Raw genomic sequence first — 26976 nt, 5'->3', positions numbered from 1 at the left:
TGAAAAAATAATTATATTGGAAGAATTAAGAGTGGGGTTATCTTTCTCCAGTAATATGGCCTGGGAACGTCTTGGCCCCCTGAGGGTCTAGGAATCTGATCCATACTCTAATCTCTCTCTATCGGCTGTGACACACATTAGTGCTGACAGGGGTCCTCCCAGCTGCCCCCCTCCCCCGGCCCATGATCCCACACACAGCTGGGACAGTGCGCCTGCGCGGGAAAAGACAAGCATGCAGCAGCAGCACACTGCACTCACAATAAGTGCTGAGAATGCCATGCATCTTTTGTCACATGTTAATTGTTTTCCAAATTTTTGTTGCCCTGTAGGCGGTCCTCACAGACTGCCAAAGCTCTCTGGGGAAATATCAGACTTCATAAAGTAAACTATTAAGAAATTAGCTGTAGCCCAAATCATAATTTATCATGAGCGGGTGGTGACTTGAGCCAGTAAACAACCACCTAGCAACCACCCTAGAAACCACATATCATTTGCATAGCAACACCCTGGCAACCACCCACAACAAGTGGCGGCAAGTTTTACAACTGCAAAAAAAAAAAAAAAAAGTTTCTTCCTCTTCCTCTGTAAATAACATTATATCAAGATTGAAATTAAGTGACTTTACACTTCATTCAAGAACATGTCTGCCAGTGGTATAAGAAAAACTGTTTCCCTTTAAATTAAGTTTATTTTTCTTACTCAATTGGTAGATATTTTTTCTTGTTTAAGCACAGTCATTTAATTTTGATAAATTTTTCAGGACTTGTTATCTTACATAGGTTTAGATATTTGTACTGGAAAACATGACAAAACTGAGAAAGATGTGTGTTTTTTTTGTTGTTGTTTTTTTTGCCGTGCACCACTCACATTTTTTTAGAAAATGTAAAAAAAATTTTTATACATATTCCTTCATTGTTTTAAATACAGAATGAGTCATTTTACAGAAGAGAGAAATGATTCTTTTATTTTTATAAATCGGTTAAATAGACATAAATGCAACAAAGGAGAAAGATTCATAGATATAGTCTGAATTCTGAATTAGGCCCATACTCTTTACAAATGTAGAGAAAATTAGGAAGAAAATCATAAAACACATGTGACGGCAGCAGAGAGTTGGATGTACATTGTATATTGCATAATTGTATAACATAATTATATAAATGTTCTAATAGCAAGTGATGTGTTCGGAAAATAAGAAATAACAAAAAAACATGAAAGAACATGTAAATAGATTAATTTCCTTTAGTCTCCCCTGGTGAGAACTGGACGGCCAAGCAAAAAAAAAAAAAAAAAAAAAAAAGACAATAATTGAAAAGTTATTATAATCTGTTAGGTATTTATAGAGGAAATTTTACAAAACTGGGTCGAACAAAAATAACCAATATGTAATATATGGTGTCCAAATGTTGAGATTGATATAAGGTATAAATAAATAATTTTGATTTGTATGGAACTATTAGGGCCCTGTCCCAAATGGCACTCTACTCACGGTCTTCCTAGGAGTCTGCACTTTCGTGATGTTACGCCACTTTGACTGACGGGTAAAAGTCTACTGCAAAGCTCGCTTCAGTGTGCATCGAGGGTGCATATCGACCACAAAGGGGGCGCTCGCGAGCACTCTTCTGAAACCTAATATGACAAATGGGACGACACCTTACAGTCCGTTGGACTTAAAGGATACGCGCATGCCTCCAAATGTGTCTGATTGCATCCTGCAGTACTGCAAACCACGCCCCCTACTACAAATCATGCCCCCTACTACAAATTATGCCCCCCACTACAAATCACGCCCCCTACTACAAATTACGCCCCTACTACAAATCACACCCCTACTACAAATCACGCCCCCCACTACAAATCACGCCCCCTACAACAAATCACACCCCCTACTACAAATCACGCCCCCTACTACAAATCACACCACTACTACAAATTACGCCCCCTACTACAAATCACACCGCTACTACAAATCACGCCCCCCACTACAAATCACGCCCCCTACAACAAATCACACCCCCTACTACAAATTACGCCCCTACTACAAATCACACCGCTACTACAAATCACGCCCCCTACTACAAATCACACCGCTACTACAAATTACGCCCCTACTACAAATCACACCGCTACTACAAATCAAGCCCCCTACTACAAATTATGCCCCCTACAATGAAACAGCCAATTAGCACCTCCCTCTAGAATCATCACTAGTACCTCTCTTCTTCTACTTTCCTTGCTTTTTAAGCTTCACTATCGCCACCTAGTGACAAGCATACAGATCCTATTACATTGATCAGCAGACACCGTAAGTCATCCTGTTTGCTTTTACTCAGATTTAAAAGTATTTTAATTATGAAATTTTAAGCTATAATTACCATAGGTCTGTATTTGATTATATCATTTCATTTTACTAACAGCTGTTATTTCATACTTAAAGGGATAGTTCAACCAAAAATGAAAATTCTGTCATAATTTTCTCACCCTCAAGTTGTTCCAAACCTGTATGAGTTTCTTTCTTCTGTTGAACACAAAGGAAGATATTTTGAAAAATGTTTGAGACCAAACAATTGATGGACCCCATTGACTTCCATAGTATGAGAAAAAAAAAAAAATACTATGGATGTCAATGGTATACTACGGAAGCCAAAACTGTTTGGTTACCGACATTCTTCAAAATATCTTCTTTTGTGTTCAGCAGAAGAAAGAAACTCATACAGGTTTGGAACAACTTGAGGGTGAGAAAATGATGACAGAAGTTTCATTTTTTGGTGAAACTATCCCTTTAAGTAATATTTGAGAGCAATATAAGTTAGCCTTACAAACATGTCATACATAAACATAAAATACTTCAAAAGATTGTTTTAGTCAAAGACCTTCACGCTTGTTTCTTTGTCGGAGGCGTAACTTGTAGGGCATGGTTTGTAGTATTGCAGGACGCAGACAGACCCTTCTCCATGCGGCGGCCATTTTAAGTCCACTAGACCGTAAGTGCATATGAAGTGTGCCATTTGGGACAGGGCCTAAAACGATTCAGAAGTTTTGCATTTTAATTTAATTGCAGTTTCAGTGAGAACGCCGATTGAATTAAGCAGACGATGGGTCATTGTTTTTACAACCAGATAGTGTATGATTACATAAATAAATACTTTATGTAATACTAAATACTTTACATGCGCAAACTCGCATGTTATTTACTTTGTCCCGGTGAAAAGGCATCTTAACGTGATGCAACCGTTTTAATGCGCAATGCAACGTAAGATGAGTAGTGTTAGTTAAAATTTTTTACATACCGTTACATTTTAACATGCACAGAAAATAAAGAAAAGGGAGTTTATATTAGATGGGATTACATTTTCACCTTCACTTTTCCATCTTATGACATCACTTAACTCTGACACATTTCTCTGTGGGAAAACAATAGACGTTCCTCCCTCCTGTCAAAAACACATGTAGCACTTGCTTAACAGGGAATCGTTGCACTTACTTCCGCTCTCTTTAAATGCATGGGGGTTCAGCCATGATTCATGGCATGATTTCAGATTTAGAGTCAACCTCATAACCAAATAAATGAAACTGAGGGTGATTTATATGTAGGCCTATTGCATATGCACAATCGTTTTGGCAAAGATGAGCGATCAAAACAAAGGCGGGGCTTTATTTGGACTTCTCGGGTGCCACAGGGTCCGTTTGCACTCCGGCATCAGAATGGCGTTTTTGGCCCTGTGAGACACACCAACGCATAACGCAACATTAGTGATCCTAACTTAGCAAGGAAGTGTTTGTTTTTTTACTGCTCGTCCGTAATGGTGCCTGAAGCAAAATCCCTCACAACCTGTCTGACAACTGCTGTTTTTTTTTTGCTAAATAATCAACAGTGGATCTTGCTCCAACACGTCCCTTTTAGTTGTAGTCAATGGTGAATTTGTGCGCTTTATTATGCTTTAGTTGTCATCATACTTTTGTCCGAGATAATTGAGATCATCCCACTTGAAACTGCCTATAACTGTGGACAATTATATTTATATTATATAACACAAATTTATCTTCATTTATAAAGAAGCTAAAAAAAAACAAATATTGCAACAAAGATTAGAATAACACATTTAGATTATGAGATTTCATGCAATATTATTAGATTTCATGCAATAATAAAATATCATATGCATATATTTTGTTCCCAGTTTAATCTAATGATATTTAAAAATCATTTTAAATATTTTAATTAGCATTTATTAAAGCGCAATACAAATAAGAGTTCATATTTATGTGGAATTGATTAATCTAGATGTTGGTAATTGAGGCCATCTAGTGGTCATACACTGTTGATTCTTGTATCATGTTCATCACCTCGAAGATCATGTTTGAAGATTAACAGCCAGCAAACAATACCAAAATCATCAGGATGGTTAGACGTCGGACAGAATTACAAACAGCATTTAACTGGCAAACTACATGCAACTGAACAGGTAAACTACATAGACATGTTTGTCCTCTGTCAACTCACTAGCCCTCGATTATCTCTGGATTTTTACTTAACCAGGTTTTTGAAGAACAGCTGGAGGGAATTCCTCTTCTCCAGCTTTCGTGGCATGTTGGGCGAGGCGTCTGTGCTTCCGACTGATTTGTTGTCCGGGGCCGTTTGTGGTGCTGGCGCGGCCGGTTTTGGCTCCTCTTTGGCCTTCACGGCTGGAGCGGCTTCTGCCACAGGAGGTGGAGCTGGTGTCTCCTTCTTGGGTTCTGGTGCCTTGTGTTGATATAAATGAACGGTGGTTAATGAGATGAATTTTGAAGTTTTGTGCACATTATAATTTATATTATGTACACTCCTGTTCAAAAGTTTAAGGTCAGTATTTTTTTAAAGAAATTAATATTTTTTGAATCAGCAAGGTCACAGTTTTGATCAGTAAAGACATTTATAATGTGACAAATGATTTCTGTTTCAAGTAAATGCTGTTCTTTTGTATTTTAAATTCATCAAAGAATGAAAAAAAAAAAAAATAGTGTAAAAAAAGTGTATGATGGTTTCCACAAAAATATGAAGCAGCAGTGTTTTCATCATTGATAATAAGAAATGAGTAACACTTTACAATAAGGTCCCATTAGTTAACATGCATTAATGAGCAATACATTTTGTTACAGTATTTATTAATCTTTATTATTGTTAGTTAATACAAATGCAACTGTTCATTGTTAGTTCATGTCAGCTCAGGTACATTGAATTTTATTAACAAATACAACTTGTGATTTTAATAATGTATCAGTAAATGTTGAAATTAACATTATCTAAGAATAATAAATGCTTTAGAAGTATTTTTCAGCGTTAGTTCATGTTAACTAATGTAGCTAACTAATGTTAACAAATGAAACCTTGTAAAGCGTCACCAAGAAATGTTTCTTGAGCACCAAATCAGCCTATTAGAATGATTTAAGTTATTTTAAATTGTAATAATATTTCACAATATTACTGTTTTTGCTGTATTTCTGATCAAATGAATGCAGTTTTGATGAGAATAAGAGGCGTCTTTCAAAAACATAAAAAATCTTACCACCCCCAAGCATTTATTAATAAATGTATTTTATATATTATAAAAATATATAATATGTAATATTCTACTAAATATAAAATATTACATATATATTAAAAACTAAATTTTCAATCATGTAATTATTTATATATAATATTTAATACTTAAATATACTTAATATTATGGAAGCTTGTTTCCACCGTGAAATATTAAATAATAAAGGTGTAATAAAAGTACAATTCTTACTTTTTTCTCACAATTGTGAGTTTATATCTCACAATTCTGACTTTTTTTTCCTCAGAATTGTGAGTTATAAAGTCAGAATTGTGAGTTATAAAATCAAAATTGCGAGTTATAATGTCAGAATTGCGAGATATAGGCCCGGTTTCACAGACAGGGCTTAGCCTAAACCAGGATTAGGCCTTAGTTCAATTAGGATATTTAAGTAACTTTTATAAACGTACCCTAGAAAAAAAACATTACTGGTGTGCATCTTGAAACAAAACAATGGCACTGACATATTTTAAGATATGTCAGTACAAGTTGCTTAACAGCTCAAACATGCATTTTAGTCTAGGACTAGGACTAGCTCGTCTAGGACAGCCTTGTCTGTGAAACTGGGGGATAAAGTCATAATTGTGAGTTATAAAGTCATAATTGCGAGTTATAAAGTCAGAATTGCGAGTTATAAGGTCATAATTGTGAGTTATAAAGTCAGAATTGCGAGTTATAAGGTCATAATTGTGAGTTATAAAGTCAGAATTGCGAGTTATAAAGTCAGAATTGTGAGATATAAACTTGCAATTGCGTGTTACAATGTGCAATTGTGAGGAAAAAAAGACTTACGTTTTTTCTCAGAATTGCAAGTTTATATCTGACAATTCTGACTTTATAACTCGCAATTGCATGTTATAAAGTCAGAATTGCGAGATAAAAAGTCGCAATTACCTTTTTTATTTAGTGGCGGAAACAAGCATCCATATAATATACATATATAATATGAATTATATTAAAAAATAAAACATTATTATTAATATATTAAGTAAGTAAAAAAAAAACCAAATAAGTGCAATACAAAAAATTGTCACAATATATCATAGTGATCAAATAAATCAACCCACGGACAACCAATAATTTCCAAATCTATATCTCAAATACACTGTCACAGAAAGAAAGAAAGAAAGAAAGAAAGAAAGAAAGAAAGAAAGAAAGAAAGAAAGAAAGAAAGAAAGAAAGATATGGGACTAAAGGATTTTAATTGAAATTAATCACTGAGAAAACGGTCCATACAGGCTATATAACATTGCTGAAATATTAACTCGATTAATAACTGTGCCACTAAAGGCCTGTTCACACCAAGGACGATAATTATAACGATAACAATAAAGATATAGTTCTAAAAATCGTTCTAAATATAAAAGAATAGCAGAGTCCACATCACAAGTATGACGAGAAATGATATTGTTGAAATCACTTTCAGAACAATTTTTTTCCAGCTGATGAATGATAAAAACATTGAAAGCCAATCAGGATCATTTAAAGAGCTCAAACATTTAAAGCGTCAGATGACATAAACTGCAGTGCGTGCTTAGAATAAACAGAACGATATCGTCTGCTGGTGTGGACGCTAATATAGTTATCATTATAGTTAATGTTCTTGGTGTGAACGGCCTTTATATATGCGTTTTTCACCCTGTAAAAATCGATTAAATGCGCTAGGGAACATATACAGACAGCACAAACACACATGTCAGATGTAAGGTTGAGCAGGGCAACAAAATCAATCAGTTTGGTTAATGCAAGAATGGCCACTGTATAGTGCCATTTACCGATCGAGTAGACATGAGGGAGATGCTGGCGGCAGCACTAGACGTGGCTGCCTGGATCCTAGTGCTCACTTGGCCTAGCAGTACCTCAAATTCACACAAATCTGTTATTGCATGCAGTGCTCGAATGCAGAAACACAATCTGAAACACTCACACATGTACCTGGACTTTAATTATTCTGAGGTTTACCTTGGGTTTGAACATGTTTCCAAAAGTCGATTTTTTCTCTAGTTTCTTTTCTTCTGGTTTTGGCGCTGGAGGTTCTTCAGGTTTGGCAGCGGCCTCAAGGGTGCTGCTCTTAGATGCGTCTACCTGGTGCATCAGAGAAAGAGCAGAAAAAGATTATTTTTATAACAATAAATGAAAAAACAGTGTGAGGGTTTAAGAAGGAGGTCAAATGATTGTGAATCATCAGTGGAGAGGTTAAAACAGATAACATCTAACTTAACTACTGACTGCTGCATTTTGATGTGTATGTCTGAGCCTCTTATTCTTGTGGCACTTTCCAAAATGAGGGTATAAAACAGTGAAAAAATGTTTAAATTCTATATATATGTAAATGTATCCAGACATGTTTGAAGTTTTGTTAACATAATATATATACACACACACACACACACACACACACATTATATATATATATATATATATATATATATATATATATATATATATATTTAATTTAAATTAGATTTATATTTAATTAATATTTTATTATGACTGGATACATTTACTCATACATACAATGAAACTCTACAATATTATTTAATTTTTCATTCTTATTTAAATAATTTTGGAAAATTTCATTGACAAAATTCAGACATAATAAATTATAAATTAAATATAAATATAATATATATGTATATATATATATATATATATATATATATATATATATATATATATATATATATATATATATATATATATATATATAATATTGAACAGTTTCATTAAAAAAAAAAAAAACATATATTACCTAAATAAAAATCCTAAAATTACTCACAAATCAATATTTCAAGATTCTATTGTTGGTTTATAGTTATTGATAAACTTATATTTCCCATAAGCTAAAGAAATATCTATCTATCTATCTGTCCGTCCGTCCGTCCGTCCGTCTGTCCATCTATCCATCCATCCATCCATCTAAGATCAAAATTTAATTTGTGTAAAATGTAGATTATTTTAATAGTTTCTGTCAAAGCTGTGCCCCTTTTCATTGTAAAATTTGGATACATGTTAACATAAAATTCACCATTCTATGTTCAATGATACTTCATCTAACATGTCTTCTCTCTCAGAAGAACACAGTAGTAAAGCAACACTGTTTTATACCCTGTTTATAGAAAGTGCCAAGTATGTAAATGTAAGTGCGTAAATAGTAAACAAAGGATTTTATTTAGGAAGACAGTCCCACCACCGTGCCGTGCACAAAGAGACAATCGATCAGCTAAATATATTTACCTGTACCTCAACCGGCTTTTTCTCTTCAACCACAACAGGCTGCAGGCAAGCAAATATTGGCATTAATTTTACAGTAATCTACAGTTCCCATGGCACTTTACACTGCCCGTTTAGCAAGGACAAATACTGAGTCACTGGTTACACGAAGCCTTTACATGAGCCTCGAGTCGCTGAATAAATCTGATGTAAGTATGAAGTGGAGGAATGGAGAGCAGTGGAACCCAAAGCACATGGTTTAGTTGGCCGACTGTTGTGACATGAGGTAATGGCTGCTGTCAACATGATGTCACCATAATGGACGTTCAGTGACTCATTCATTATTTTCAATGAGTTTTCCGCTTATTGAATGGCATAATGTATTATGCCTATGTGTGAAAACATTGCAAACACATTTTATACCTCAGAATATTATATATTATAGCTCTCTCAAAAAGGGAAAAATAATAGTAGCTCCTTGGATTAATTTGCATGTCTGGAGTTATGATAAAGAAATGGGGTCAGTTTTGTTAATATCAGAATAGCCTATGCTTGTTATCATTTACCACTCTTGATGTCTTAGCACTGGCTCCACTGGTTGTCGCCGCCTGAACTTTTGACACCACCTTGCCTAGCAACACCTCAAATTCACATTACTGTTATGGTGTGCCACATACACTCTATGCATATAAAGTATAAGAGTCTAAGGCCCACCACACAGCCAAAAAGAGAAAGGCTTTATTTATGTGGTTTATTGTAACCTACATGTACTCCTGCCAGGTCTGGGCTTACCTTTGGACGGAAGAGTTTGCTGAATGAACTGTCTTTAGTTTTGGTCTTGGCAGAGCCCTCTGCTTTTGTTGCAGCTGCTGCCGCTGCTTTTGTTGCAGATGTTTCCTCTTTCTTTACCACCGGCTCTGCTTTACTTTCCATCTTAGGTGGCGCAGGGGGAGGTGGAGGAGGGGCCTTGGGTGCTTCCTGTACCTGATTAAAAGAGTGCAATTGGTTTTATTTAAAGCACAGAACAGCAGATGGTATACATTTCCATCCATCCATCCATCCACCTATATATATATATATATATATATATATATATATATATATATATATATATATATATATATATATATATATATTATTTTGGAAAATAATTAAATGACAGTTCAGAGTAAATATATCTGGACATCCTTAATTTTCTTATTGGGGTTGCAAACTTCATGCAAAAATAAATAAATAAATAAATAGATAATAATAATAACAACAATTAAAAAAAAAAAAAATAATTAAATGACACAGTTCAGAGTAAATATATCTGGACATCCTAAATTTTGTTTTATATTATATATATATATATATATATATATATATATATATATATATATATATATATATATATATATATAATTTATTTGTTTATTTATTTTTAGGATGTCCAGATATATTTACTCTGAACTGTGTCATTTAATTATTTTCCAAAATAATGTAAATAAGCATGAAAAATTAAATACAATTTTACAATTCCATTTTTTTAAAAATACTTAAAAAAAATCTAGAATGAGTAACAGGATTGCAGCCTGAATGACTCCGTAGAATCAAGGTAGTTATGGACCAAATGTTGGTTTATAGTTATTAGTTATTGATAATTATTAATCCCCATAAACTATATATATGTGTGTGTGTGTGTGTGTGTGTGTGTGTGTGTGTGTGTGTGTGTGTGTGTGTGTGTGTGTGTAAAAGGGTGAAATATTAATATATATAATATAATTATATAAATATATAATATAATATAATATAAATATTATAATTACATTCATATATATTAAAATGCTCATAATATTAAACGGCTCACATTTGTTGATGGTGCTGGTGGGGTCTCTTTCTGTGACTGAGGAACAAACATTAGGACAATAAATATCAAGCATCATCTGCATAATCATACATATTTTTTTGCAAAGTAATCTTAAGTTTGATTACTAATATTGATTATAAAATATACTAATACTAATATTGATTATATACATTTGTATTAATTTATTCATCATGCTTTATTTATACATGTGCCGCAGAGCTGAAGTCCAATGAAAAAAGGTCTGATAAACAGAATTTAGGGTGTCACTTTAAAAATGCTCAGCTCTATAATGATAACTGAAAACAATCCTGAAAACCTTCAACAGTATACTGATACTGTAGATTGCCAGATTGGAACAAAAACTTCATAAAGTGAATATTTATATAAAATTTAAGTTACAAAAAAAGAAATATATATAAATATATATGCATAATATATTATAATATTAGTAAAAAAATTGCAAATTTTAATAATTAAAATATAACATAACATAACATAACATAACAAGCTCATGAATATGAATGAGTAGTGTTGTGCCAGTCAAGGTGTTATTACCTGTTCTTTTGAAGCTTCAGGAGTGGCTTTGGCTTCTTTGCTTGTTTTGGTCGGAGTGACCTTTGCATGCAGAAAAGAGAATGGAGACAAGTTAACATTAGAGTGACTGTGGAAAAACGTCAGAGTGGCATGTTTAAGCATATATTGCTCCTTCAGGTACTCCATGTCAGAAAGCCGGGCCTGCTCATCTGCATGGAGATGAAGATTGAGATATCAAAAATGTAACTTTTGTGAGGATAATGCCTGTCTGTCAAACCCCAGACGCAGTTTAGACGGACTCGCTTTGCCACAGGCGCACAAAGAGCTCCCTGGCAGGGACCGTTCTGAACATGTTTCTCATATTGAGTCAGCCTTTGTCCTCTGGAGATGGCGTAGGCCTACCCGTGCTTTATCACAGCACATCACAACTCCAAACGCACAGGCCTCCCTTGTGAGCTCACATTATGCAGCAAACAAAAGACTGCCACAGTCTGACATGTCCAAAGGCTTGATTTAGCAGAGTGCCAAGGATAGTTTAACAGATTAAAGATGCAGTGTAACAAATACCACAATGATGGAGTAAAAATGCATCATTGTGGTCTGGTACAGCAAGTCTAGATTGTTGAATAGGGGTCAGTTATACAGAAATACACACCTTCTTGCTATTCTCTTTAAGTTATATATTATATAAACACTGCACACTCAGTAATATTTCCTTAAAAAAATATTTTCATTAGGGACGCACGATATATCGGCCACCATATCGGCCGATATTTGTTCATTTTTAATGTTATCGTTATCGGCCCGATAAGAAAATTTGTCCGATATATTAAAGCCGATAAATAATGGATTATGTCCTTCAGCTGAGACACTTCAGATGCACACTGTCTGCCATTATGGTTTTGAATTGCTTGAAATATGATTTAAAAATCACTTCAAAAAGGAAAATACAGTGCAACATACAGCTCAAGTCTTTCATATAGGTTACATAATATTATAATGAGAACATTATAACTGTGTGCTTGGGACCTGGCTTTTAATGCTGAGACTTTTGTTTTTTTAATCAGGCACTCAAAAATTATATAAAAAATTTTGATTTAGATTTATCGGCCAATATATTGGTTATCAGCTTTCAAATATAAAGAATTGGTTATCGGTATCGGCCAAAATTTTCATATCGGTGCATCCCATAGCCCAATTGAGAGAACAATGCACTTGAAACACCAAGGTCATGAGTTCAATTCCCTCAAAAAAAATAAATAAAATAAAATAAAAAAATCTCTTGAATGCACTGAAACGACTGAATCTGTCGAATGCATAAATATAAATGTCATTTTAAAGAAACTTATAAAGTTTAAATGATTAAATTATAAGGAAAATAATTAAATTTGTACTTACAAATGTTTTGAAAAAGTTCATAACTGACTTTTCTGCTGCTTTAATGTCCTCTGGCGGGTTATTTTCTTCTGTGACTTCCACAGGACTGGGTTCGAGAGCTTCACCCTCCGGCTCCGGCTCAGGCTCAGGCTCTGTGCTGGTCTTTATGTCCACTGGATCCTATAGAAAAATCCAGAGAATTAGCCCTTGGAAATGTGTTACAACCCTTACAGCTGATGTGCAATAGATGCATTGAAATAGGGGCACAATTCCATCCATGCCTCTGCCTACTCGAGCCAGCACCAACAATCATCCTATTATTAACGCCTGTTTCCCCCCCCTCACTCATTGATATTCAGCAATGTGCTGGACTTAAAGTCTGCATGTGCTTTATCTTACAGTAAAATGTGTCATATTTATATTATAGTATGTGTTTGGCTTAATGTTGAGCATGTCACAGATATAACTGTGATGTGGGTGCTGATGACTGGAGTACAGTTACAGTAGCTCTTCGTTAGCTACTAGATGTTATTTGCATTTCATGCAAATTTAAAACAAGAAAAAGACAAAACAAATACTTATGTCTGAGACAGTTACACTACTGGTCAAAAGTTTGAAATAATTACACTCTAGAAAATGCTGGGTTAAAAACAACCCAAGTTGGGTTGAAAATGGACAAACCCAGCGATTGGGTTGTTTTAACCCTGCGGTTGGGTTAAATGTTTGCCCAACCTGCTGGGTAGTTTTATTTAACTCAACTATTGTTTAAAAATTACTGTATTGCTTGCTTAAAATGAACCCAAAATATGTTGGAAATTAACATTTATTAACAAAAGTTTAATGAATAATAATGAAACAATAAACATTTATTAAATTGCTTATTAATAAATGTTCACATTTTGATTATTATTGTTGCCTCTAGTAATTATGTAACAAATTTTTAATTTACAACCTATTTTGGGTTCATTTTAAGCCAGCAATATAGTAATTTTTAAACAGTAGTTGGGTTAAATAAATCTACCCAGCATGTACTAACCAACTTGTTTTTAACTCAGCATTTTTTAGGATGTTTTAAAGTTTTTGAAAGAAGTCTCTTCTGCTGCATTTAATTGATCAAAAATACAGCAAAACAGTAATATTGTGAAATATTATTACAATATAAAATAATTGTTTTCTATTTTAATATATTATACAATTTTATTCATTCCTGTGATGGCAAAACCAAATTTTCAGCATCATTACTCCAGTCTTCAGAGTCACATGATCCTTCAGAAATCATTCTAATATGCTAACAGTTTCCACAAAGATATTAAGCAGCAAAAACTGCTTTCAACATTCATAATTGTAAGAACCATTATTAATAATTGAGCAGAAAATCAGCATATTAAGAATGATTTCTGAAGGATCATGTGACACCGAAGACTGGAGTAATGATGCTGAAAATTCAGCTTTGGTCACAGGAATAAATTACATTTTAAAATGTATTAAAATAGAAAATAGTTCTTTTAAATTGTAAAAAATATTTTACAATATTACAGTTTTTCCTGTATTTTTGATCAAATAAATGCAGCCTTGGTGAGCGTAAGAGACTCCTTTCAAAAACTTTAAAAAAAAAAAATCATTTAGAGACAACACAATAATCCAACATGCAAACAAACTTTCAAGTGTTATTTTTTGATGTAGTAAGTTTCGACGGCACTTTCAGGAACAGTTCATGTTAATTGTGTGTTAATCGATGACAGGCATCTTGAGGAAAGGAGCTAGTACGTTTACATTTTGAGTGAATTGCATGCGGTGAGTTTGTCCATGCAGTGCCTTTCTCGTTGAAAGAACATCGGTGTCGTAACTGACCTTATTCAGAAATGTGAACTCATCCGGGCAAACCTCAATTGTAATGTGAATAGTGCTTTCATCAGCACATACATCTACACTGAGCGGCTTATAGGAAGCATCTTCTAAAGCCTTAGTGCAAATGGACTTGAGTTGGGAAAGAATTTGAGTAGATTCTGCTGAATTACATTTACTTTTAGTGAGCGCAGGTTCTTTTGAACGTCCACTATGGGCAGAGATGTACAGTGGTCGAGCCGGTTCCTCAATAATAACCCAACTTTCCTCATCTACAGCTGCCTTTCCATTAGCATCTAAGATAAATTCGAAAGCGGCAGGGGAAATTTCTTCTTCAGCAACCAGCGCTGACTCCACAGATGTTGTTAATGGTTCCTCTGCAACAACCAATGACTCCTTGAAATTGTTCCTTAGGACTTCTTCTGTTTCATTTGCATGGCTCACTGTTTCTTGTTCCTGAGTAATCTGCAAGATTTCCTCAACAATAGCCGCTATTTCTTCAGCAACTAGCAATGGCTCCTCAGTTCCAACGACTGGTTCCTCAACAGGAGACAAGACCTCGAAAGTATCAACTGCTAATTTTACAACTGAAGACATGCCGTGCACAATAAAACTATCAGCTTCATCAGCTACTTTCGTCAGTTTTTTGGAAATAGGTTCAAGTTCATCAATCAGATGTTTGGTAGCTTCACACATTGGAATTTTTTCACATGCTAATTCTTCCCTTTCATCTGATATTATGCTTTCAACAATTTGAATAAGTTCCTTGTCTTCTAACAAGGCCCGTTCAGCATCCTTAAGTTCTTCATCTTCTGGAACCTTAGCATCAACCGCTGGTGGTTCTTCAGACTTCAGATGTACCTCACTGGCTTTTCTTGTAACTGGTTCTTCACTTAGTGGTTCTTCAGCAACAGCTACTGGTTCTTGTTTAGCGTGCAAATCTGGCAGGGCCTCCAAGCATGTCTCGGCTTCAACATTCATGCTTGATGACTCCATTGAGATGTTCTTTGTCAATGAGCTTGGGCTTTCGTGTTGTGCGGGAATGGCGTCAACCAGTTGCAGTTTAAGCTTCTCCGCAACCTCCTTGAGAATCTCCTTTTGGTCTGAATTAATGAAGACTTTTTCCTTTTGGAACGAGAAATTGGTAAATGTGAATCAGAATGCACTATTTTTGCAATTTACGAGGATTAGTTGTTACCTGGTAGATGCTCGGCAGAACACTTCAGGTATCCATCCAAAAATAACCATGAGCTAAAGCACAGTTTAATAACAACACGTGTGACATTTTCTAATAACATACTAAAACATTCTTTATTTTATGATGAATCTGCTTCGAGCTTTTTTTACATACTGCATACTATATTTTCCGATGTCAAATAATGGTAACACTTTAGTTTAGGGTCCAATTCTCACTATGAACCACTTGCTTATTAGCATGCATATTACTAGGATATTGACTGTTTATTAGTACTTATAAAGCACATATTAATGCCTTACTCTGCATGACCATATTCTACATCCCTTAATCTTACCTAAACTTAGTGTTAGTTCACCCAAAAATGAAAATTATCCCATGATTTACTCACCTTCAAGCCATCCTAGGTGTATATGACTATCTTCTTTCAGATGAACACAATCAGAGATATATTTAAAAATATCCTCGCTCTTCCAAGCTTTATAATGGCAGTGAATTGGGGGGTGCGATTTTAAAGCAAAAAAAATGCATCCATCCATCATAAAAGATATCCACACGGCTCCAGGAGGTTAATAAAGGCCTTCTGAAGTGAAACGATGGGTATTTAAAAAAAAAAAAAAAATCCATATTTAAAGCTTTGTTAACTATAATAACTAGCTTCTGGCAGACGGTCGTACGCAACAATTAGTGGTGGAAGAGTAACCTCTGACCTGACACATTATGTAATGATGAAGCGCAGAGGAAAACAAAACACCGGTCACGAATTAGACGTCTAAAATGAGGAATTTTAAAGAGAAATGTTGGGGGATTTCGATATAAGAGAAAAGGAACTTGAGTTTGTTGCCAAGCCCTATTTGTTTAGACTGCGAGAGGCGCCTAAGCTTATGATACTCCTAAATACTATGTCATACATCGCGTCAGAGGTTACTCAATATGGTCGTCCTCTGGAAGCTAGTTATTTTAGATTATTAAGTTTTAAATATGGATATTTTTCCTACAAAAACCCATTCAGAAGGCCTTTATTAACCCCCTGGTGCCGTGTGGAGTACTTTTACGATGGATGGATGCACTTTTTTTGGCTTCAAAATCACATTATAAAGCAATTATAAAGCTTGGAAGAGTCAGGAATTTTTTTTTAAATATCTCTGATTGTGTTCATATGAAAGGAGAAAGTCATAGTTTCTTCCAAAAGTCATAGTTAATAGTTAATAGTGAGAATTGGACTCTAATCTAAAGTGTGACTCAAATAATTTTTCTGTCCACACTAATAGCAAAAATGCTGTGCAATGTGACAAATCAAAGCCAACTTGATGTTTAAAATACAACCATGTTTCACTGTGGACAGAGAAATCAAGTGGCCGGAAAAAAGAAGAAATGATACTGAATTAGTAAAATAATAAACGAACAACTTTGCAACTTCTACTCACAGGCTGCACGTCAATTTTCAGATCCACCGCTGTGACCTGATGTGCGTCGACTGAATCTTTGCTTTCTGACGCAGGTTTCGCAGGTTCGCTCTTCTTTTTGAACATTTTACCAAAGAAGTTGGTCACCTCATCTTCACTGGGCTTTGGGGCTTTTTTGGGTGGTTCTGCATCTTTTGTGACAGTCGTTTTTTGCTCAGGTGTTGTTTCCACATGTGCAGGTCCGTTGGGTTTACTGCTGTCTACCTCGTCTTTTACTGGTGGTTTTGGTTCATTTTTGATGACCACTGGTGGGGTTTCACTCTTTTGCTTCACTGTTGCTTCTTTGCTAGCCACTAGACAAAAGAAAATAAAAGAAATGATGTATGCAATGCACAAGGACACATAATATCTATGCTGTCTTTAGTTATCAATTTGATAATCTTTTTGACCAATAATAAATCATAATCCACACCCACTTCTTATGGCTTAGGCCTTATTTATATCCAATTTAATGGTCCTAACATTTGAAGGCATGTCCTGAAGTTACCGCCAAAGTTACACAAGCATATTCAACAGGACTGTGCACATGCATCTGCATAAAGTGTGTTTCTGGCCTTATTTCTACATGCATGCATCTGTTCTGTGGGATATATATCACTCACATCCAGCAAGTCTTTCAACAATCAAAGAGCATGGAAAATGTACTTGTGAGTACACTTCTCTTCCATAAAGGCTTTGTGAAAGTGTTAGCCACCACAAACTTGCAATGCATACAAAACGCAAATTAAACATTGCTTTATCCACCATGCATCTGGCTACAACACCCAAAGTTTATACAGAGCTTTGCACCATGTTCTCGACTTGCTGAGTTAATCCAAACAATGTGAATGCCAGCAAGTTTAGCTTGAAGTTACTGTTGCAGATCTTTACTTTGGGAGTATGAGGGGAGACACATTGGTAACACTTTATAATAAGGTCTAGTTTGTTAACATTAACTAATGCATTAGTTAACATGAACTAAGAATAAGCAATACATTTTTACAGCATTTATTAACCTTGTTAATGTTAGTTAATAAAAATGTTCATGTTCATGTTAGCTCAAAGTGCATTGATTAATGTTAACAGGTACAACTTTTGATTTTAAACTACTAACTAATGTAGTTAACTAATATTAACAAATGAAACCTTATTGTAAAGTGTTACCGATACGTTTAGTCACATAAACAAAATAAATGTGCAGCATATCATATACATACCAGGTTCGGTTACTTCTGGAGTCGGGACTGCATGTCCATTCATTTCTCCATTCTGGACTTTTTTCTCAACATTGGTCTGGTAAATGACATTGGTTAGTTTTATGATCTGATGTTATTTTACATTTTTGTTTGAATCATTGTGCCTTGGTTTAAATATGCAAAGCTGTCTCAGTAAACACACTATCACATGATCATCTTTAGCTGAGAAAGTTTCACATTTTTAAAGACCTTGCCCACAGAATTATTTAAGAAAATGGAAAAAGAGTTGTAATCATTTATATTAAATCATTTATAATCTGACTTCATCAAAATTACATACAAATATCTACCAAAACAAACACATAGCTGACATGAAATTACTTGCCACATTGAAAACATTTGCTATCATCTAAAAATGTAAACAAAATAGTTTTAAGACTATATAGAATATTTGCACTTTTAACAATGTGTTTTATGACATTGCTAAAAACAAGCTTACAATATTATTTAAATGCTGGAAAAGCACCTAAATATAACATTTTCTTGTATATATATTTAACTTAAACAATATTGATGCTTTGAAAAAGAAAGTTCTGTTAAGATAAGGTAATAAAACAATGTTATATGTCAACTGCTTACAAAACAAATAATAATAATAATCAAAAATTAAATTTACCTTCTGCCGTTTTTTCTGAGTTGATTGCTCGTTCCCCATCTTCACTTCAAGTCAGCAACTGAATCAATCGGCATTGACATTATGCAAAGCACATATTAATATGAGGAAAATATCCACTAAATATTTTTTCTAAAGTCTGTTACAAGGGTTGAATTCAATAAGATCACTAAAAGTCCCACACTGCAAAAAATCATTTTCTTCCTCAGTATTTTTGTCTTATTTTCCGTACAAATATCTAAATCAAGATGCAATTCCTTAAGATTTTTAAGATTTTTTTTATTCAAAGTCTTATATTCTAAAAATTAAGTGACCTTAAGCTGAAAAAAAAAAAGAATAAGTTTGCCAATGACGTGAGAAAAATAATCATTTTCCCTTTAAATTAAGTTTATTTTTCTTACAAGATTGGCAGATATTTTTTAAAGCATAAATTCACTGCTTCTCAAGTAAATATATCTTGATTTAAAAAAGTTTAGATACTTGAAAACAAGACAAAAGTGCATCGCTACAGGGTGGAGCAGCTTCTGACTTGTTTTGTGAAGGTTGTAGGTTCAATCCCAAACTGGGATGATAGTTATTAAGATATTAAATAATACTTCTAATTATTATATTACTTAAATATAATTGTACATACTGAAAATACTTGCATTTACCTTTCCACTGTCTTGTGCCCCAAACTGAAAATTAAGAGTCTGTGTACAGTTTCCAAACCTCGATTACAGTAATCACCAGCGGTCTGCTATCTGTCAAGCCTGTGTGTGTACACATATACCTGTCCTAAGAGAGGGTGGGGCTCAAAACTTATTACCTCAAGACACTGTGGATGAGACATGGCCTGTGAACCCATTCGCACTGATGAACTCAGCATCATGTCCTTTTGTTTCTCACTGATGAGCTTTTCCACCTAAAAAGTGACAGGATTATAACACACATTAAAGATAAGGCATCAGACAGTATCATCCACTCATTCAAAGAACTGAGACAGAGAAAGTGTCAAGCTGATCTGAGAACAGGTCTCATGGGCGAGTCTGTTTTGTAGGTGTGGTTGGCCCCAAACAGGATGTGTGTAGAGGATACAAAGCAAAAAAAAAAGTTTATTTGCGCAGTATGACTCTCATCCAGGGCTTGAGTACAGAGTACAGAGTACATGATATCAAGCTTACAAAACTAAGCCTTTATTTATTTAATGATTCCTCACTTGCAGAATACATTATGACAAACATAATGTATGTAAGAGTGTGAATAACAAGAAAGGCTACAATTATAATATTTTGGTGCCATTTTTTACACTACCATTCAAAAGTTTGGACAACTGCTTTCAACATTGATAATAATCAGAAATGTTTCTTGAGCAGCAAATCAGCATATTAAAATGATTTCTGAAGGATCATGTGACACTGAAGCCTGGAGTAATGATGCTGAAAATTCAGCTTTGATCACAGGAATAAATTACATTTTTTAAATACATTCACATAGAAAACAACGGTTTAAAATTGTAATAAATTTTCACAATTTTTTACTGAAACTAGATTTTCAAAGAGGTCTCAAACTTCTGGATTTCACTGCAGGTTTATTGATTGGATTATCTGATCTTTACAGCCGGTTAAACTGATCAATTTAAGGTCATCATCAAACAAAGAGAATTTTTTTTTGATGTACTGTGATAAACCCTGGGATTGATCAGTCATCGGCTCCAGACTGTAAAATAAAGTGAATCTAAATACAAAAGATTTGTAAATGGATTGCTGTGGACTGTAGGCAAATGGAAGGCTTATGTTTAATGACATGGAAACTATATTTTGATTTCTAAGGCAAATATTCAGCAAATAATGATATATGTTGTATAATTAATCAATATATTACACTTGCGGTCAAACATTTGGAATAATTACGATTTGTTAATGTTCGGAGAAATGCCTCTTATGCTCACCAAGACTGCATTTATTTGATAAAAAAATACAATAATAACAGTAATATTGTGAAATATTATTACATTTTAAAAGAACTGTTTTCGATTTGAATATATTGTAAAATGTAATTTATTCCTGTGATCAAAGCTGAATTGTCAGCATCATTACTCCAGTCTTCAGTGTCACATGAACCTTCTGAAATCATTCTAATATGCTGATTTACTGCTCATTTCTGATTATTATGTAATAATATGCAGTTATGCTTCTTCATATTTTTGTGGAAACCGTAATACACTACCATTTAAAAGTTTGGGCTAAGTAAGAACTTAAAAAAAAAAAATAGAAATTAATACTTTTATTCAATAAGGATGCATTAAATTGATTCAAGTGACAGTAAAGACATTTATAATGTTACAAAAGGTTTGAACCTTTATTCATCAAAGTATCCTGAAAAAAATGTGTCAGTTTTCACAAACAAATTAAGCAGCAAAAACTGTTTTCAACATTGATGATAATAAGTAATATTATTAAAAATTGAGCACTAAATCAGCATATTAGAACGATTTCTGAAAGATCATGTGACACTGAAGACTGAAAATATTTTATTATGAATATAGCCAATAATTTATTCACAATAGAACATAGATAACACAACAAATGTTTAAACTGAGAAATTTTACATTTTTATGCTCAAAATGAGCTCATTTCAAATTTGATGCCTGCTACAGGTCTCAAGATAGGGGGCAACAAATGGCTGAAAAAGCAAGAAATTTTGAAAAGATTCAGCTGGGAGAACATCTAGCAACTAATTAAGTTAATTGATATCAGGTCTGTAACATGATTAGCTATAAAAGGGATGTCTTAGAGAGGCAGAGTCAATCAGAAGTAAAGATGGGCAGAGGCTCTCCAATCTGTGAAAGAGTGCATAAAAAGATTGTGGAAAACAATGTTCCTCAACGTCAAATTGCAAAGGCTTTGCAAATCTCATCATCTACAGTGCATAACATCATCAATAGATTCAGAGAATCTGGAGAAATCTCTGTGCGTAAGGGACAAGGCCGAAGACCTTTATTGGATGCATGTGGTCTTCGAGCCCTCAGACAACACTGCATCACTCATCAGCATGATTGTGTCAATGACATTAATAAATGGGCCCAGGAATACTTCCAGAAACCACTGTCGGTAAACACAATCCGCCGTGCCATCTGCAGATGCCCACTAAAGCTCTATCATGCAAATATATGAACATATGTGAACATGGTCCAGAAGCGCCGTTGTGTCCTGTGGGCCAAGGCTCATTTAAAATGGACTGTTTCAAAGTGGAAAAGTGTTCTATGGTCAGAGGAGTCCAAATTTGACATTCTTGTTTGAAATCACGGACGCCATGTCCTCCGGGCTAAAGAGGAGGGAGACCTTCCAGCAAGTTATCAGTGTTCAGTTCAAAAGCCAGCATCTCTGATGGTATGGGGGTGCATAAGTGCATACGGTATGGGCAGCTTGCATGTTTTGGAAGGCACTATGAATGCTGAAAGGTATATAAAAGTTTTAGAGCAATATTAAATGAAAAATATGTCAAAGACAATCATGAACTCTTTTGATTGTAGCAGCTTGAAACCTATATCAGGCAAGAATGGCACCAAATTCCAACACCAAAACTCCAGAAACTCATAACCTCGATGCCCAGACGTCTTCAAACTGTTTTGAAAAGAAGAGGAGATGCTACACCATGGTAAACATGCCCCCGTTCCAACTATTTTAAGACCTGTAGCAGGCACCAAATTAGAAATGAGCTCATTTTGTGCATAACATTGTAAAATTTCTCAGTTTAAACATTTGTTACGTTCTATTGTGAATAAAATATTGGCTCATGTGATTTGAAAGTCTTTTAGTTTTAATTTTATTCAAATTTAAAAAAACATCCCAACTTTTCCAGAATTCGGGTTGTGTATATATATATTATATATATATAACAGTTATTTTAAAATGTAATAATATTTCACAATATTACTGCTTTTACTGCATGTTTTATCAAATAAATGCAGCTTTGGTGAGCATAAGAGGCTTCTTTCAAACACATTAAAAAATCTTAATTATTCCAAACTTTTGACCACCAGAGTATGCAACATAAAACTTTTAATTGATTAACAGACCTAATTTGTAATATGTTGTATTAACAGATTTTGACAATGATTCTCTCATTCTTAGACTATTTGGAAAATGGAGGAATACTAAGTGACATTAATAAAATACTATTTTTGCAAACAACAGTAGCAAAGATCAAGTTTACTGTATTAATTCTGTGATGTAACCACAGAATAACTGACAGTAAATGCATGTCATTGTGATCCCTGCTTATATTCTTGATTGTTTTATCATAAATTACCAATCTACTTGACCTTTAAGATATTTTTCTCGACATAATATTAATTCTTTTCATTGCACAAGCATAAATACAGGCTGTCCTATACAGTATATGCTGATTATCTCCCACGTTTTATTCATTCTCCAATCCTCAGACTGTCCTCTGGCAGTAAATGCAACTATTTGATTCACACATGGTCGTTTGAGCTGAGGAATCCTCTCGCTTTGCCAAAGTGCACTGTACACCCTTTAACATCTCATAAAATAAATGTCAAACAAAACTCTAATATGTACAGTGTGCCGTGTTTTCCTATTCAACAGAAAGCATGACAACAAACAAAGGAGTAGATCAGCAGAGAGTGAGATTTTGTCATGTAAGCGCCGTTCATGGATACAGAGTCACATTGTAAATGTACACACTGGGGGCGAAACGCAAATTCCTCTGTGGTCACTGTGAACTTGATCTGCCACCATGAAAGGAATTCTTGCGACATGCTAACAGTGAAAAACCTCGGGAAAACCTTGAAGGCGTTCCTCAAAATTATCCAAACGACAAATGTTTTCATTAAGCTCAAAGGCTGCACAGAATGCAATAGTTTCATATTTATCGAATTATAATTTTGGCATGCATACTCAATGTAAATTAACTATAGCTATTAAAAAAGAATTATAAACAAATAGTAATGACAGTCAGGTTGGGAAAAGTGGGGAAAATTCTCTCAGTATTTGTCTTTAGGCGTAACACTGTTTACAAAAAGGATGTTCAAGAAGCTTCAAGCACTAGCAACCACAGTGAGTTTGTTCAGTCAGGTTGTGTCCACTGTCATTATGTTAACTAAATATTCAACAGCTTGTGTCTGGCTTGACTGTTTTACTTACCACAGGAACGTTGGACACTCAGGTCACATGCTTATCCTGAAGCTGAAAGAGATAGTTCACCAAATTCTGTCATCATTTCCTGTCTTGCACTTCTTAAAAACATAAGATAATTTGAGATCCTTTACGAAGAAGAAGAAGTTTTATTTATATAGCGCCTTTCCATAGCTCAAGGTCGCTTCACATAGTGCTATACAATATATTTGCACATCCACATACACAATACAAACACATAAGGCCAGATTTAGCCACATTGCTTAGCAATACAAAGGTTCAATTGTGTCTGAAAATGCATTAGATATATAGGAAAGCATATAGGAAATCCTAAAATGCATAAATAAATGTAGTCATTCGTTTAAAAATGACTCAAAAATATAACATGAGCAACAAAAAATAACCACAACAATGACAGACTTTAAAATAATCTAGACAAGTCTGTTATAATGTTGGATTCCTATGAGAATGGTGAAGTTGAATGTAAGTATACAGGATTGGCCCTGTGGATTTTTAGATTTTAAACAAGTAGGCTAGCGTAGGCCTACAACAAGGTTTGATAAATGTTTTTAGTGGCAAAACTCGGTTAGGATGGAAATAACAGCTGTAATTTTTTCAGGGTCAACAAAGGTAAATAAAAGGTTCATTTTCAATAAACCCTGCCTGGGACATAAAAGTACAATGTATTTAAATCTGTGTGGAAATAAATCTAGGCTACTACTGTCCAGAAGATGTCGTAAGTGTTCTGAAAATCCTAACCACAAAGAAACTATGGATAATTTCAAGAAAAACGAAATGCTTGTTAAGTCGGTTATTACAGTCAAACGTTATATTTCATTCTTCCGCTCATAAAAGTACTACATTTTTGAAACGGCAACAGAACCACGCAATAAACTCATGAATACCCACGTGCTCCATTCAGCCGCCGTTCACGCGCGTGCACGCAGTCCGACTCCGCTTCCCGTTCAAGATGGCAGCCACCATGAAGAAAGGAGTGGTATGAGTTCACATAAATTGCTTTCTCTCTAGATTCCCGACGTATTTTTGTGCTTGCTTAGTAACATGTTAGTGGTGCAGAAACATCTAAATAGGTGCACGAGATAGTTGAGGGACGCTGGAGATTATTTATTTTCATTAGCTAGATGGCTAACGTCAAAATTATTCATGATTGTCTGGCATATTGACATTTAACTCTTATTATTTACGTTTACATTCATCGTTCTGCTGTAAACAGCTGTACATTTTCTTGTAGCTCATGTGTTACTCTTCTCATAAGTCAATATCTGCTTATGACACTGTATGCTTATAAGGTTACAGCTTTACGCTATATTATCTTCGGCTTTATTTGAAAATATATATATTCATAGATAGAAATGCATCTATCTATGATTCTAACAAACACACGCACACACACAAACAAGCAAGCTATTCTATGATATGAGTGGAATTATTTGCTGAGTGCTTTTTACATCATATAAGTTTTGCCATTATTTAATGTTATATAATGTCATTTAATGGCACTTCATATGTTTACAGATACAGGATGCAAAGAAAATTATTGTGTGGCATTATTTTTTTAGTGCTTTTTATATAATACTTTATAAGATTTGTTTATATTGGAATAAATGTGATTTAATGCACAGTTTTGATTAAAAAAAAAAAAAAAATCTCTTAAATCATAACAGGCAGCTGAAGATGTCAATGTAACATTTGAAGACCAGCAAAAGATAAACAAGTTTGCCAGAAATACAAATCGGATGTCTGAACTGAAAGATGAAATCGAGGCCAAAAAGGTAAATAGACGGTTTGATTTTTAAACATTTTAGACTGCATTTTGTTCAGGCAGATGCTGATATTTTTTACTTTTTTATAGAAATCTTTACAGAATTTAGAGGATGCCAGTGATGACATCATGATGTGTGAGGATGATGCAATGCTGATCCCGTATCAGATCGGAGACGTGTTCATCAGTCACTCTCAAGAGGAGACACAGGAAATGCTGGAGGCAGCAAAGGTGACATGACCCAAACCAAACCATGAGCCTTTACTTGAGCCGTGTGTGTGTTTTTATGTATCCCGCAGAGCTAGTTAGCCGTACACATTCTGGACCGCAGAATCTGTAAAACCTTGGAAGTGTTGTAGACTAGTGGATAAAGATCTGGAAAGGTTATAGGTTCAAATCTCATGAGATTCGATTCCATGAACTACAAGCATTGTGTCTTCGAATAAAGACTTAACCTCAGGTTATTGCATGAGGGATGTAAATACATGTACTTAGTTCTACTGACCATGACACTGTATTATGCTTTATTTCATAAAAGAATATTTTCTTTTTGCTCATATTATCTAGTTATTTTCCCTTGCATACTTGCAGCAAATCAAGTACAAAGCAACCTAACACAAAATGGTTGAGCATCTTGATGTTGTTGGATGACCCAACTGGCTTCTAACTTTCTTTGCTTTGCAAAATAAATTTTTACTTGTGTTTCTTGCTTGCCGAGTGTTCAATTTGAACCCTGGTTTTACCACTCAACATTTCCATACTGATATTCTGGTATCCACAGGAAGCTCTGCAGGACGAGATCAAAGCTCTGGAGGGTCGTGTGTCATCCATACAGGAGGTGCTTGGAGATTTGAAGGTTCAATTATATGCCAAGTTTGGAAACAACATCAATCTAGAGGCAGAAGAGAGCTGAAACCTCACGCATGTGGACTTGACCTCACAGACTGTCATTCTCCAACAGGATATGACATTTCTACTCTAACAACAAGTTCTCGCCCTGTTTACTCTGGTGACGTTTGTTGCATTTCACATGTTATGTTTAGTGAATTATCTGCAAGTGGTTTTGGGGCTGGGTCAATGAAGCATCCAGGAAGAGAGAAAGAGAGGCACTGATGTAAAAATAAAAAAAAAGAGGCAAAACATTTA

General features: G+C 34.5%; 2 protein-coding genes across 3 annotated transcripts; one reads left to right on the top strand and one right to left on the bottom strand.

Moving 5' to 3' along the window:
* Positions 1 to 936: 936 nt before the first annotated feature.
* On the bottom strand, positions 937 to 25039 carry bcas1 (brain enriched myelin associated protein 1). 2 transcript variants are annotated; one of them, XM_051880298.1, is made up of 17 exons: positions 24957 to 25039; positions 24057 to 24098; positions 19715 to 19810; positions 18910 to 18967; positions 18255 to 18330; positions 17020 to 17351; positions 14404 to 15522; positions 12574 to 12732; positions 11197 to 11256; positions 10642 to 10677; positions 9585 to 9776; positions 9359 to 9433; positions 8817 to 8855; positions 7542 to 7664; positions 7355 to 7438; positions 4538 to 4744; positions 937 to 3720 (listed from the first exon to the last, which is right to left on the bottom strand). In XM_051880298.1, exons 4-17 carry the CDS (start codon positions 18946 to 18948, stop codon positions 3655 to 3657), a joined length of 2607 nt encoding a protein of 868 aa, XP_051736258.1. In that variant the 5' UTR covers positions 18949 to 18967; positions 19715 to 19810; positions 24057 to 24098; positions 24957 to 25039; the 3' UTR covers positions 937 to 3654. The 2 variants fall into 2 exon arrangements, with proteins under 2 accessions (XP_051736258.1, XP_051736259.1); XM_051880299.1 differs by lacking the exons at positions 7355 to 7438; positions 8817 to 8855; positions 9359 to 9433.
* pfdn4 (prefoldin subunit 4) lies at positions 24854 to 26976 on the top strand. Its single transcript, XM_051880306.1, has 4 exons — positions 24854 to 25044; positions 25733 to 25840; positions 25921 to 26061; positions 26612 to 26976. Exons 1-4 carry the CDS (start codon positions 25018 to 25020, stop codon positions 26741 to 26743), a joined length of 408 nt encoding a protein of 135 aa, XP_051736266.1. The 5' UTR covers positions 24854 to 25017; the 3' UTR covers positions 26744 to 26976.

This window comes from Ctenopharyngodon idella, chromosome 22, assembly GCF_019924925.1.
Source record: "Ctenopharyngodon idella isolate HZGC_01 chromosome 22, HZGC01, whole genome shotgun sequence".
Taxonomy (NCBI): Eukaryota; Metazoa; Chordata; class Actinopteri; order Cypriniformes; family Xenocyprididae; genus Ctenopharyngodon; species Ctenopharyngodon idella.
Note: the sequence above shows the minus strand (reverse complement) of the source record. Positions and strands in the feature narration are given on the sequence as shown.

What these genes read in the sequence shown, in the direction of transcription:
- bcas1 (XM_051880298.1), bottom strand. Translation starts at nt 18,948, where the DNA reads ATGGGGAACGAGCAATCAACTCAGAAAAAACGGCAGAAG. An exon ending in TGAAAATTGACGTGCAGCCT is followed by an intron (nt 15,523 to 17,019) that starts GTGAGTAGAAGT and finishes TCGTTCCAAAAG; the next exon opens with GAAAAAGTCTTCATTAATTC. An exon ending in GAAACATGTTCAAACCCAAG is followed by an intron (nt 7,439 to 7,541) that starts GTAAACCTCAGA and finishes TGTGAATTTGAG; the next exon opens with GTACTGCTAGGCCAAGTGAG.
- pfdn4 (XM_051880306.1), top strand. Translation starts at nt 25,018, where the DNA reads ATGGCAGCCACCATGAAGAAAGGAGTG. An exon ending in CCACCATGAAGAAAGGAGTG is followed by an intron (nt 25,045 to 25,732) that starts GTATGAGTTCAC and finishes AAATCATAACAG; the next exon opens with GCAGCTGAAGATGTCAATGT. An exon ending in ATGAAATCGAGGCCAAAAAG is followed by an intron (nt 25,841 to 25,920) that starts GTAAATAGACGG and finishes ACTTTTTTATAG; the next exon opens with AAATCTTTACAGAATTTAGA.